Below are 14,985 nucleotides of genomic sequence, written 5' to 3' on the forward strand. Positions count from 1 at the left end.
TTCTAGGCTCAGCTTCTTGGCTCACCTCTGAGAGCTTTTCCCTGCTGGGACCAGCTGGGGTAGGTCAAGTTTGAAGGGCTGGTAGGCAGAGGAGGAGGGAGTGGGAGGGAGTGGAGTTGATGAGGCGCACTGGCTTTCTGAAATTTCTTGGTCACTGCTGATGTTTGTTCCTTGTGCCTTAGCTGAGGATGAATTGGAGCCTGCCAGGAAAAAAAGGAGAGAACAACTTGCCTACCTGGAATCTGAGGAATTTCAGAAAATCCTAAAAGCAAAATCAAAACACACAGGCATCCTGAAAGAGGTAAAAGCCCAAAAGCTCAAGGATGGTGTTGATGTCCGATGTCCTTCAAAGCCAAGGTGCTAGCTGTAGGACCAAGAATCTGTTGTTTGTTTTATTTTGTTTTTCTGAGATGGAGTCTCAGTCCGTGGCCCAGGCTGGAGTGCAGTGGCACAATCTTGGCTCACTGCAAGCTCCCCCTCCCAGGTTCAAGCGATTCTCCTGCCTCAGCCTCCCAGGTAGCTGGGATTACAGGCGCCTGCCACCACACCAAGAAAATCTTTGTGTTTTTAGTAGAGACAGAGTTTCACCATGTTGGCCAGGCTGATCTCTAACTCCTGACCTCAAGTGATCCTCCCGCCTTGGCCTCCCAAAGTGCTGGGATTACAGGCGTGAGCCACCATGCCCGTACCCAGCCAAGAATCTGTTTTTTACATAAATCTAGAAGTAGGTATATGTCAGTTTGTTTGAGTTTGCTTTGAAGAACAGGAGAATTTCTAATAGATTTTAGCTTTGTCCTTGTCTCTTTACTAAAGAATATCATTTGATTTAACATGACTTAAATAGATATCAATATTATAAAAATGTTTACATTTGGTTATGGCTGTGAAATTATGTTTAAATGGCTCTACACTGCTGCTATTTTCTGCCTTGCAATATGCAAAAAGAGTTTTCCCATTCCAGTATTTTTATATTGGCATTTCAAATGCTCTAAATCAGTAGTTAACCCCATCACACCCAAGGACCCTTTTTAATAATAAGTATTTTATATTGCTTCCTTATCTTGAAATAAAATTCATAGATAATATGAATTACCTATACTAGTCATTTCAAAAAAATCAATAAATATCCTAATGCAAATAAGAAAAAATGAAAATATTTGTGATAAAGATACAGATTTCATTATGGATTCATAAATGCAGAGGCAGAACTAGCTTAGGGGAAATAATAAAGTCGTCAGAGGCTTGGACTTATCAGTGTAAATGAGCCAGAAATGGAGGTGCACGTAGGTTTGTGTCTTGGTGAATAGCATGGACCTATTTCTTTGATAATGTAGGGGTTTTGTCAGTGGTTGGAGGGGTGTTCAGACAGGGTCTCCGTTTGTTCCCCAAGCTGGTCTTGAACTCCTGGGCTCAAGCAATTCTCATATCTCAGCCTCCTGAGTAGCTAGGACTAGATAATGTACTTTTGGGGCGGTTGGGGAGGGTTGGGGAGGTTTTGGTTTTTTTGAGACAAGGTCTTTTTCTGTCCCCCAGGCTGGAGTGCAGTGGCGCCATCAGGGCTCACTGCAGCCTCGAACTCCTGGGCTCAAGTGATGTTCCCACTTCAGCCTCCCAAGTAGCTGGGACTACAGGCGCATCACCATGACTGGCTAATTTTTTTTTTTAATTAATTTTTTTTTTAGAGACAGGGTTTATCTATGTTGCCCAGGCTGGATTGTGTGTGTGTGTGTGTGTGTGTGTGTGTGTGTGTGTGTGTGTGTGTGTGTGTAAGTAAATAATCCTTAGAAACCAAAGCACCATTGTCCCTCAGTATATGCAGGAGTCTAGTTTTACTCTTGAAATAGTCAACATAGGTTAAAACCGTGCACAAATATTATAGGGTTGTGTAGAAAGCAGTTAGATTCTAGGGTTTTAATCAGGTTCCCCATCCACACACAGAAGCCAGGCAGGATGAGAAGCAATCCTTGGTTGTGTTGGTGACTGTCGCGTGCATTGCAGACAGTGCAGCACCCCTGGTCCCCGCCAGCCGCAGAGGTAGCAATCATTGCAATGAAAAAGAAAGTGCTCCCACCAATTTTCAAAATATCCCCATTCAGTATCACTACTCCAAATGATCTGCTCTTCTTTGATTAACAAATAACTAATGAGACAGTTCTGCGTCATATCTTTTCACTGGACTTGAAACTCAGGAGAGATGCCAGAGCTGACTCTGCAGCCTGCAGAGCTGAGCTCCTCGCCTCTGTGGCACCTGAGGCCCCGGGCCCTCCTGTCTGTGGAGCAGCACTAACCCCGTCGCTGCACCCACATTCTGCCACAAGCATATCTGCCCTCAGGGCTGTTCCCTGATGTTCCGTGCACCCAGGAAACTCACCAGTGGGGGCCTGGAATACCTTGTGTATGTGGAGTCTGTATCAGGACAGTAGAAATAACTGCCTTTGGGCACACACTTGACATAATTATACTGTCATGTTAGGAGTGTTTATTTGTATTTGGTGCTTTAAAAATCACCAAAATGGGCCAGGTGCGGTGGCTCATGCCTGTAATCCTAGCACTTTGGGAGGCCAAGGCGGACGGATCACCTGAGGTCAGGAGTTTGAGACCAGCCTAGCCAACAGGGTGAAACCCCATCTCTATTGAAAATCCAAAAATTTAGCTGGGCATCGTGGCAGGCACCTATAGTCCCCACTACTCAGGAGGCTGGTGCAGGAGAATCACTTGAACCCAGGAAGTGGAGGTTGCAGTAAGGTAGAGATTGCACCACTGCACTCTAGCCTAGGTGACAGCGAGACTCCATCTCAAAAATAAAATAAAATAAAGTAAAATAAAAATAAAAATCACCAAATGCTCTCATGTCCCTTTGTTTTTGCTTATTAAGAGCTCATTTCTATGCATCATCATCTTTTGCTTTGCAGCTCATGAGGTGCTGTCCAGGGCCCTCTCACACTTAGTCTGCCTCTTCCATTCTGTTCTGTTTTGATTATTATCAGCTGAGTCATTTGAATAATCATCGAGTTACTCTTACTGCGCTGCCTGAGTGCATACTGGATTTAGTACCAGGTCTTCCATTATGCCCTGTCATTCCAGGCCGAGGCTGAGATGCAGGAGCGCTACTTTGAGCCACTGGTGAAAAAAGAACAAATGGAAGAAAAGATGAGAAACATCAGAGAAGTGAAGTGCCGTGTCGTGACATGCAAGACGGTGGGTGAAGGTGGGGGCTGCAGAAACCCATGGGCCCTGTGTGGTGCTTTTGTGACTCGGCAGCATGTGGAGAACCTGTGGGATCTGGGGCCCTATCTCGTGATGTGTCAGTTAATTAGGCTGGAAAGCAAAGGGCGCAGGTGGCCCAGGACCCAGCTTCCTGCCTGACCTGGCTGCTGAGCTCTGCTGATAGAGTGTTTGTTGAGGGGATTCTTCTCTCATTTGACCACAGCACCGAGTTTGGATGGGCCCTAACATCTCTTGCCCTGGACCACTGGGTCCGCATGGCTCTGACCACTCTTTCTCAGTGGTCATATCCTTGCTCAGTGTTCTCAGGCCTTGGGACCATGGTTGAACCCCTTGGCTTCTCATGTTATGATCCACCACTGCTTCCCTATTCCTGGCTCAACCTGCTCTGTTGAGTCTCAAGCTAGAGTATGGACTATATCATCATCTGTGTTTGCAGAATTTTTATCATAAATCTGTTAGAAAAATCTAAGTCCTCTATTCTCAACATTGATTAAACATGGGAAGAAAGGGCTGGGTGCGATGGCTCATGCCTGGAATCCCAGCACTTCGGGATGCCAAAGCAGGAGGATCGCTTGAGGCCAGGAGTTTGAGACCAACCTGGGCAACATCATGAGACCCCATCTCAACAAAAAATAAAAAATTAGGCAGGTGTGGTGGTGCACACCTGTGGCTCCAGCTACTTGGGAGGCTGAGGCAGGAGGATCACTGAAGCCCAGGAATCCAAAGCTGCAGTGAGCTATGATCACGCCACTGCACCCTAGCCTGGGCAACAGAGCGAGATCCTATCTCAAAAAGAAAAAAGACAAGAAAGAAGAAAGCTCTTGCTGAACTCTGTTCCTTCCACTACCATTTGTTTTCACAATCCCTGTGTGGCAAATCAGCCTACTTAATAAACCTGCAAAAGAGGTGGAAGTGGCGTAGCTTACCAAATGCACTTTTCTCTCTCTTATTCCTTTTAACACTTTAGCTCTCCTATGTATTTGGGGGTCAGCTCTGAATCAGCTACCACCAAAAGTATGGCTTCCTTGAGAAAGTTTCTGTCTTGGGGCATAAGTAAAGATGATTCTCTTAAACGCAATTTTTGGAAGACAGGAAATGCAAACCCACCATTGCATTTCACCTCAGATGACAGCTCTTACTCCAACACAGCAGTGGACCTGCAGGCGGACTTGGTGGGTTTGTCTCCTGTTGCTGCTGTAACAAATGATCACAGATGAGGTGGCCTAACACAATACACATTTACTGTTATTTTATTATGTATGTATGTATTTATTTATTTATTTTTGGAGACAGAGTCTTACTCTGTCACCCAGGTTGGAGTATAGTGGCACAATCTCGGCTCACTGCAACCTCTGCCTCCCTGGTTCAAGCGATTCTCGTGTCTCAGCCTCCCGAGTAGCTGGGATTACAGGCGCGCACCACACTGCCTGGCGAATTTTTGTATTTTTAATAGAGATGGGGTTTCACTATGTTGGACATGCTGGTCTGGAACTCCTGACCTCAGATGATCTGCCTGCCTTGGCCTCCCAAAGCGCTGGGATTACAGGCATGAGCCACCATGCCTGGCCTCACAGTGTACAATTTATTAGCTCTTATGTAGGTCAGAAGTCTGTGTGGGTCTTGCTGGGCTAAAATCAGGGTGTAGCCAGGGCCGGGTTTCTTGCAGATGGGGCTGCTGTAGGGGAGAATCATCTCCTGGCCCAGCTTCTAAGTCACAGCATTCTTGCCTGTCCTCACTTCCTCCACACAGCCAGCGGCAGCGGGTTGAGCTGTCACCTTGCAGCCCTGAGCTCCTCTTCCACGTTTAAGGGTCCTTGTGATTTCATTGGGCCCACCCAGATCATCTAGGACAATCTCCCTATCCATTAACAACCTGAATTTCACCTGCAGCCTCGATTCCCCTTCCCTCTGGACCATCACACACTCACAGTTTCGGGGAGTAGGGAGTAGCCACATTTTTAGGGGGCTATCGTCATGCCAGCGTTGGGCTCACCACTCTGCTGTGCACTTTCTGAGGTTGTCCAAGTGTTGAGTTATTGATCAAACTCAGTGTAATTCCCAGAAGTTACATCGCTCTCTCCTGCACGTGTTTTGCTGCTCACCCACCCCTTCTCATTCTCTTCGGTCCTTCTGAGGATCGAAATTAAAAGTGAATTCCTTCATCTCTCTGTCTTGGCTTTGCTGCTAATAGGGAGTAAGAAGAAGCCTATATCCTTTTTATAGATCATAGAAGAGAATGAAAGAGCTGCTGGTCAGTCTTTCTAAATAGATCCCAACCCTCAGCATCCTATGTAAGCAAGGGGCCGTAATGACTCTAGCACAGACTGACCGAAGCTATTTAGGGGTTTACAGTACGTTTCCTCTCCTGCCCTTGCTTTTGTCATGATGGAACATGTTACACAATAACAGAAAGTTATTGTGTACTTTGTGCCTGATCAGAAATTGGGCCAAACGTGAGAAACGGTGGTATCAGTGTGAGGGAGTCAGGCAATCACACGGGTCACTGTAGCAAGAGGCGAAGGTGGCCCAGTTGCCTAGCAAGGGCCCAGGTGGTGATGAGAGACCAGGTGGTCATGGAGCAGATTGCCCTGACTGCAGCTGAGCATTTGTCCTCAAAGGCTCTTCACCGGCAGTGTGGGTTTTTCGTTGCTCTGTGCAGTGCGCCTACACCCACTTCAAGCTGCTGGAGACCTGCGTCAGTGAGCAGCACGAATACCACTGGCACGACGGTGTGAAGAGATTTTTCAAATGTCCCTGTGGAAACAGAAGCATCTCCTTGGACAGACTCCCGAACAAGCACTGCAGGTATGAGAATCACCTGGAGCTCTTTGTCCCACGTGGGGATTTTCATCTCTTTTTCCAGAGTCTGTGATTCTGTTCCCTTGGAACGTTGGATGATCATTCCATGCCTTCCTATAGCTCCAGGCTACCCTTGGGACTCAAGCTGTTAACTGAAATCCCTGGAAGGAAGGGACCCTGCCCTTTCACTGCTGTCCCCAGCACCTAATATAGTGCCTGGCCCATAGGGGGTCCTCAGAAGTGTTTGTTGAATAAATAAGTGAAGAATCATAGGGTGGGGTGGTGAACATGTGTGTGTTTGTTAGGGGTTAGGATGCACATAATATTTTTTTCCTCTCTCTACTCCACAGAGTTATTTGATCATTTTAAATGTCTTTAGCTTGTGAGGACTGCTGTTCTTCAGTATCCAAGGGGCATTGGTCCCAGGACAGCACTCTTCCCCACAGGATACCAAAATCTGGATGCTCAAGTCTCTGATATAAAATAGTGTCATATTTGCATATAGCGTGCATACATCCTTCCATATACTTTAAATCATCTCTAGATTACTTAGAATACCTAATACAATGTAAATGCTGCAAATAGTTGTTATATTGTTTTTTTCTTTTTTTTTATTATACTTTAAGTTTTAGGGTAAATGTGCACAACGTGCACGGTAGTTACATATGTATACATGTGCCATGTTGGTGTGCTGCACCCATTAACTCGTCATTTAACATTAGGTATATCTCCTAATGCTATCCCTCCCCCCTCCCCCCACCCCACAACAGGCCCCAGTGTGTGATATTCCCCTTCCTGTGTCCATGTGTTCTCATTGTTCAATTCCCACCTATGAGTGAGAACATGCAGTGTTTGGTTTTTTGTCTTTTATTGTATTTTTTTTTATTGTGCTTCCCGTGTGTGTGTGTGTGTGTGTGTGTGTGTGTGTGTGTATATATATATATATATATTTTTTTTTTTTTTTTTTTGTATAAATTTAAGGGGCACAAGTGCGATTTTGTTACCTGGATAGTTTGTGTAGTGGTAAAGTCGAGGCTTTTAGTGTAGCCATCACCTGAAATAATGTACATTGTACCCATTAAGTAATTTCTCCTCCCTCGCCCCCTCCCACCCTTCAGTGTCTGTTATTCCGCCTTCTGCGTCCTTGCACACCCATGTTAGCTTCCATTTATAAATGGGTACGTGCAGTATTTGACTTTCTGTTTCTGAGTTTTTTCACTTAGGATAATGGCCTCCAGTTCCATCCACGTTGCTGTAAAAGACGTGACTGCATTCTTTGTTATGGCTGAGCAGTATTCCATTGTGTTTATGTACCACATTTTCTTTATCCAGTCATCTCTTGATGGGCATTTAGGTTGATTCCATGTCTTTGCTATTGTGACTAGTGCTGCGATAAACATACATGCGCAGAAATCAGTATACCGATTTCTTGTTCTTTAGGTAGATACCCAGTAGTGAGATTGCTGGATTGAATGGTAGTTTTATTTTTAGTTCTTTGCAAAATCTTCCTATGTTTTCTATATGAGGTTGTGCTAATTTGCATTCCCAGCAGTGTGAGCATTCCCTTTTCACCACATCCATGCCAACATCTGGTTATTTTTTGCCTTTTTAATAATAGCCATTCTTACTGGTATAAGATGATATCTCTGATGATGAGTGTTTTTCCGAATACTTTGGACCCACGGATGGGATGGTTGAACCCACAGGTGTAGTGGGCTGACTGTGTGTTGTAAGGGTCTTTTGTTTCTCTTTTTACTTTTGGGGGCAACGTCAGATACGGAGGCAGAGCTGCCGTGTTTGACAGTCAAGGAACATCATTCACGTAGAATATGACGATGGCACATCTGGAGCTGGGTTAAGGAACCCTCCCTGGTGCAGCATGCTGCCATCGCAGGTCCATCCAGTGCCCTCCCCGACTCATTCACGTGCTCTTCTTACCCATTCTCCCTCCATCCCATCCCTTCACACCATCCTCAGCCATTCTCCAATGGTTGCTGTGATCCTCTTGTTAGTTTTCTTGTGAACGTGTACTGCTTGCTCTGCAGCCATTTTTGTTTCACATAGGTGGTACAGAATTAGACGTCTCATTTGATTTCGTTTATCACTCGGCTCTGTGTTTGTAGGATGCGTCTGTGCTCGCTATGTTCATTGGGTCTGCTGTTCCTAACTGATGACAGTGCCCAAGGCAGCACCCATCACATTTTACCCGCGGGCACCCTACACCCTCCCCACACATGTCCCCTGGCCTCAGCCCCTCAGTGCTTTCACCTCAGTGAGTTCTTATTCTTGTCAAGAGCTCTCACTGGGATAGTATCACTGCCTTTTTGTGTGTTTGCTTATTCTCATTTGTTGTTTACTTCCTGGAGTTCATACTTTGCTCTCACTTCAGATTCTCCAGGGTGGATCCAGAGATCGAGGGAGGGAGCCAGGAACCCGGGCCAGTTCATCACTTTACCAGGAGCTGGCTTGCCAATTTTTCACAATCTAGATTATAATTTTTAAGTAGTTATTTATATATTGATACTTGACTTCTTTCCAAAATAGATGACTAAAAATGTCATTATAGCAAGAGCTTACGGAAAACGTTAGAAAAATTAAAAAAAATTCTGTTCATTAAGTACAGGGCACAAATGGAAGGGCACGATGCCTTTCAGCCTCCAGATGGCACTGTGATTGTAAGAACCATGCTTTTTCTGGACTTTTTGTCAGTTGCTTTTTTTTTTCCTTCTTTTTTTGAGACAGGGTCTCACTCTGTCATCCAGGCTGGAGTGCAGTGCCATGATCACAGCCCATTGCAGCTTTTAACTCATGGGCTCAAGCGATCCTTCTGCTTCTGCCTCCTGAGTAGCTGGGACTACAGGTGTGCACCACCACACCCAGCTAATTTTTTTAATTTACTTTTTTTATAGAGACAGGGTATCACTATGTTGTCCAGGCTGGTTTCAAACTCCTGGGCTCAAGTGGGCTCAGCTGCCCAAAGTGCTGGGATTACAGGCCTGAGCCACCATGCTTGGCTAGTTCTTGATCTACTACAGAAGTCAGCACACATTGCCTATAAAATGTCAGTGGTGAATATATTAGGCTTTGTGGGCCAGATGATCCATCACAACCACACGGCTCTGCTGGTGCAGCCTGAAAGCAACCATAGATAATACACGGGCAACTGGGCACGGCTGTGTTCAAATAAAACTTTATTTATAAAAACTGGTGATGTGCTGGATTGGGGTTGTAGTTTGCTGACTCCTAACTAGAATAGTGATTTTTTTTTTTCACAATTTTATCATTGATCTACATGTAGGCTACCAGAGTTCTCTTCATTGATACTGAACCAGTTTCTAGAGGTGGAAGGTGATGGTTGGGAGGCTGTAAGTAAGGGCTAAGGCCACTGGCGTGCCACCTTTCAGGGCAGGAATTGTGATACGGTTTGGCTGTGTCCCCACCCAGATCTCATCTTGAATGGTAGCTCCCATAATTCCCACAAGTTGTGAGAAGGACTCAGTGGGAGGTAATTGAATCATGGGGCAGATCTTTCCCAGGCTGTTCTCATGATAACAAATAAGTCTCATGAGATCTGATGGTTTTATAAAGGAGAGTTCCCCTGCACACGCTGTCTTGCCTGCCGCCATGTAAGACATGCCTTTGCTCTTCCTTCGTCTTCCACCATGATTGTGAGGCCTCCCCAGCCATGTGGAACTGAGTCCATTAAACTTCTTTCCTTTATAAATTACCCAGTCTTGGGTATGTCTTTATTAGCAGCATGAGAACAGACTAATACGAGTAGACTGTAAGCTAGGTAAGGGGAAGGGGAGACAGGCAGAGCATCCCCACCCCACCCACCCCTCTGAAATCCAAGGGAGCTGGCAGACATACTTCCTTGGCTTTATTATATGTCTTCTCTCTTTCTCTCTCTTTTCCCCAGAGTAAACTTCGTAGGAAATAAGTTTTCACCATAGTGTTCACATCCCTTCTCAGGGTGGAAGTCACCCACCATTTTAAAAACAAGAGCAATTGAAGGGCTGGACTTGGTGCCTCATGCCTGTAATTCCAGCACTTTGGGAGGCTGAGGCAGATGGAACACTTGAGCCCAGGACTTCAAGACCACCCTGGGCAACATAGTGAGACTCCCCATCTCTACAGAAATTTAAAAATGAGCTGGGCATGGCAGTGTACACCTTTGGTCCCAGCTACTCAAGAGGCTGAGGCAGGAGGATCACTTGATCCCTGAAGATCAAGGCTGCTACAGTGAGCTGTGATCATACTACTGCGCTCCAGCCTGGGCCGCAGAGTGAACACTGTCTCTAAAAAAAAATAAAAACAAAACAAGAGTCCCTGGGCCCATTGAATAAAAAGAGAGTAAAGAGGCTGGGCGCAGTGCTCACACCTGTAATCCCAGCACTTTGGGAGGCTGAGGTGGGCAGATCACTTGTGCCCAGGAGTTTGAGGCCAGCATGGGCAACATGGCAAAATCCCATCTCTCCAAAAAAAAAAAAAAAAGGAAAAGAAAAGAAAGTGAGTAAAGGCTTTTGGGTTATAAAGAGAAAGGGAGAAAGATGATCCAGACTAGAAAGAAGATTATTCCTTTCTTAGCTCAACCTTTTTGCTCCAAAAAAAGAGGAGGAAGGGGCCAAACATAGATTATCCTGCACCAGAAGGCCAGCTCCTTAAATCTGAGTCTCATCCCAACCACCATCAGTTGTAAAAACCAAGGGTGCATTCATTACCTGCAGCACGTGGATCCCTGTGGTGCCATCATTTGAAGCTCCATCTCTGAAGCCTCTAGCTTTGTAAGGACCTACAGACCACTTCCCAAGTCATTGCAGTTTTATTTTTGTCGCATTCGAGCATAACCTCAGATTTGGCATACAATATGAATGTCACCTTGAACAGCTTCTCCTTGAATGGGGGCCTACTCTCTCCAGGTGCAGTGAGCACCATCGTCTTTACATGAGTGGGCCTGCACCACCCTGCTGAATAAATCCATCTGTTCTGTTTCAGTAACTGTGGCCTCTACAAATGGGAACGGGACGGAATGCTAAAGGTATGCCATTCGCGTACTAATTTTTCACTCCTTTTAGTGACCCATGCTAGTAATGTGGAACCATCTCCTATTAAAATATTTTCATTTTTCTAGGAAAAGACTGGTCCAAAGATAGGAGGAGAAACTCTGTTACCGAGAGGAGAAGAACATGCTAAATTTCTGAACAGCCTTAAATAACCCGAACTTCAGACATTTTCCCACAGCCTTCCTGGCCTCCTGTGACTCTGGAAAGCAAAGGATTGGCTGTGTATTGTCCATTGATTCCTGATTGACGCCGTCAAAAACAAATGCTTGTTAAGCCCATAAGCTTTGCCTCCTTACTTTCTGCCATTGTGTTGGTTTGATACCACATTTAACATTGACATTTAAGTGGAAAACCAAGTTATCATTGTCTTTTCTAAGCTCAGTGTGGATGATTGCATTACTTCATTCACTGAAGTTTTTGCCCAAAAATTGGAAGGTAAACAGAGAGATATGTTTCTGTATCTTTTGGTTATAGAGTGTTCACTTCTTTGTCATAACAAAATTCTAGTGCTTATACGAACACCCAGAGGCAAAAGAATTAATTTAGCTTAATTCTCACTCCAGGTAAGTTGCTTAACTCCTGGGCTTCAGTTTTCTCATCTGTAAAATCAGGAAGATTGGACTAAGTGATCCTGAAATGTATTTTTTAGCACTGGATTTCTACAAATAATAAAACTTTTTCCCATCTAGATAATGATGATCACTGCCTTTAATATAGTCTTGATGTACGGACATTAAAAGCCAGATTTCTTCATTCAATTCTGTTATCTCTGCTTTACTCTTTGAAATTGATCAAGCAACTGAACCACTTTGCACTTCAGTTTATATATAGAAAGAAGGCTGTCTGCTCTTACATTACTGTGGAGCCCTGTGATAGAAATATGTAAAATCTCATTTTTTTTTTTAAATTTTTTTTATTTTTTACGACAGGGTCTCGCTTTGTCACCCCGGCTGGAGTGCAGTAGTGCGATCGCGGCACACTGCAGCCTCGGCTTCCCTGGGCTCAAGTGATCCTCCCACCTCAGTCTCCCAAATAGCTAGGACTACAAGCGTTTGTTACCAAGCCCAGCTAATTTTTGCATTTTTTTGTAGAGATGGAGTTTTGCCATGTTGCTCAGGCTGGTCTCAAACTCCTGAGCACTAGCGATCCACCCACCTCTGTTTCCCAAAAAAAAAAAAAAGAATGAAAGGTCAACCCCTATGCAAATTACCACAGCAAAGGTTTCATTCAGGAGATTCTTCCATCTGGGCAACCTGGTTTTCCAAATATCATTTGACCTAAGTGAATGTTGATACAAGCTAAAGATTGGGTAAATTGGTTGAATTATTGTATTGAAGCTTGAGCTCTAGCTAAAAGTAATTTAGGTTTCCCCTAAGATGTTATTATGTTAGGGACATAACACTTTTGGGAGGTTGTTGTGGGAGACGGTTGATTTAGGTTTTCAAAAGCTAGAAATAAAATTTACATGCCTTAGATTTCATAAAACTCTGCTCTAATTGGGTGGAAGGTGCTGTATGTAACTCGTGTTCCTCCTAAGGTTATGTCCTAATAACTATTTTTTTAGGAGTATACTTCTACTTTATAGAAGGTTGCTTTTAATTTTTTGTAACAAAGAAAAGAATAAAGTATTTATTAATAAGAACCAGAAAGCACTTGAAACTGATGTTTTTAATGGCTCGTTTAGGGTAGATTTATTTATCTCATTAACTTAAAACAACAGCTATGTGTATGAAATAGGTCACAACAGAACTTGAACACCAGGTTGGTGTCTGAGCAATCCCTTTCTTATGGGAAAAACAATGTTCTTGTTTGAACAGAGGGTATCATTGCAGTCAGTATTCACTTGTATATTGTTATATAAGTTGTATAATATGCTTGTAAAGGCTGAGGGTGAGCTGTATCTGGATGCCTTTTTACAATTTGATTTTAACTTTTAAAATAAATTTAAAACATAATTGTCACTTCTTAGTTTTGCTCAATCTTGGGGGACTTTGCTTTGAGGTGCTCTGTGCATGTGCTTTCTTAGCATATTTGGGGATGAGAAGCGGTCGGTAGGGGTGGGGTAGGGAAACTTGTTACTTTATTTTACTTATTTTTTTGAGACAGAGTCTTGCTTTGTCACCCAGGCTGGAGTGCAGTGGCGCAATCTCGGCTCACTGCAACCTCCACCTCGCAGGCTCAAGCAATCCTCCCACTTCAGCCTCCTGAGTAGCTGGGACTACAGGCGCGTGCCACCGTGCCCGGCTAATTTTTGTATTTTTAATAGAGAAGGGGTTTCACCATGTTGCCCAGGCTGGTCTCAAACTCCTGGCCTCAAGTGATCCACCTGCCTCGGCCTCCCAAAGTCCTGGGATTACAGGCATGAGCCACTGTGCCCAGCCTAATCCTACCTTCCTTATCAACCTTTATGAAATGCTTTCATGCAAATCCAACATACGTGTTTTATTTTTCTTAACCTGTCATTGGTAACGTAGGGATTAAATGTGTAATCACAGGCCACTGGAACAGGTAAGTACACAGTGATCTGAACTAGCAAACAAAAACAACCGTGTCCTTCGAGGAGAACCTGGTTGATCTAAATTTTATAATCTTCACAATAGATTTTTTTTTTCTTTTTACTGTGCCTTTTTCTGTTTAGAGGAAATAAATGGCTTCCTAAAGAAAATCATCTTTGTCTCGAGTTTCGTTAAAATAAATTTTCCCTTTCCAAACATCAAAAGGAAATCTGAAGTATTTTAGATACCAACCATCCTGAATAGTAAATGAGGAACTTCTGAATAATAGGTGTGGAATTTTCCCCAAAGGGAACTTCAACATTCAAAGCTTCAGGCGGACTGATGGATAACAAAGTTGACAGGAAGAGATTGCATGGATTGGGTTTCTGTGTAGAAGCTGATGAAGACAGAAGTAAAGCTTGATGTTTGTAGCAGGTGAAATCATACCTAATGACATTTTAGAAAATCTGGAGCACAAATCTGTTTGCATAAGTATATCTCTAGTAGCAACCCATTAGGTGTAAAATAGACTTCTCTGATCCCATGGCTAGAGATTTGGAAATACAGCTTTCAGGAATGATGGGTGAAATCTGACCAGGCGCGGTGGCTCATGCCTGTAATCCCAGCACTTTGGGAGGCTGAGGTGGGTGAATCACCTGAGGTCAGGAATTGGAGACCAGCCTGGCCAACGTGGTGAAACCCCGTCTCTACTAAACAGAAAAAAATTAGCTGGTCATGGTAATGCACACCTGTAAGTTGGTTAAGTAATTTGGAAATAAGATCTGAAACAGAATTGGAACCAAGTCTGTGGGAACACTGCTTGACCAAGACTTCTATAGTAGGTTTTTGATTTTTTCAGAGTCTCACTCTGTTGCCCAGGCTGGAGTGCAGTGGTGTGATCTCGGTTCACTGCAACCTCCGCCTCCCGGGTTCAAGCAATACTCCTGCCTCATCCCCCCAGTAGCTGGATTACAGGCACGTGTATAGTGATATTTTTAAAATCAACTGTGTTAAAGTATAAATTTCATATAGTAAAAGGCGCATATCTTAGGTATGCAGTTGGCTACATTCAGACAAATGTATACATCTGCATAGCCACAGCACAAGCAAGATATGAGACATTGCCATCATCCCAAAAGGCCTATGCCTCTTCCCAGCCCCAACCCATCACTCATCTATTTTCATCACTATCGTGTAGATTTGTCTTTCCTAGAGTTTCATATACACAGAGTCATACGGGACACACTTTGGCTTCTTTCACTGGGCATAATATTTGGCAATTCATGTTGCATGGATCCATGGTTTATTGTATTGTATGAATATGCCCCAGAATTTATTCACCTGTTGGTGGGCATTTGGGTTGGATTTCCAGTTTGGGGGTGTCCTGAATAAAGCTGCTA

At 44.1% G+C, this 14,985-nt stretch overlaps 1 protein-coding gene across 4 annotated transcripts in view; it reads left to right on the forward strand.

Annotated features, from left to right (window-relative positions):
- Positions 1–11,848, forward strand: part of MCM10 (minichromosome maintenance 10 replication initiation factor) — a 46,141-nt gene extending 34,293 nt beyond the window's left edge. For all 4 annotated transcript variants that reach the window (XM_054436306.2, XM_054436305.2, XM_063669561.1 and 1 more), the window contains exons 16-20: positions 183–301; positions 3,085–3,198; positions 5,888–6,033; positions 11,023–11,065; positions 11,159–11,848. In XM_054436306.2, the coding sequence (XP_054292281.1) occupies positions 183–301; positions 3,085–3,198; positions 5,888–6,033; positions 11,023–11,065; positions 11,159–11,242 (506 nt within the window). In that variant the 3' untranslated portion in view covers positions 11,243–11,848. The remainder of the gene's footprint in view (positions 1–182; positions 302–3,084; positions 3,199–5,887; positions 6,034–11,022; positions 11,066–11,158) is intronic.
- Positions 11,849–14,985: the final 3,137 nt, after the last annotated feature.

This window comes from Pongo pygmaeus, chromosome 8 (genome assembly GCF_028885625.2).
Source record: "Pongo pygmaeus isolate AG05252 chromosome 8, NHGRI_mPonPyg2-v2.0_pri, whole genome shotgun sequence".
Classification (NCBI taxonomy): Eukaryota; Metazoa; Chordata; class Mammalia; order Primates; family Hominidae; genus Pongo; species Pongo pygmaeus.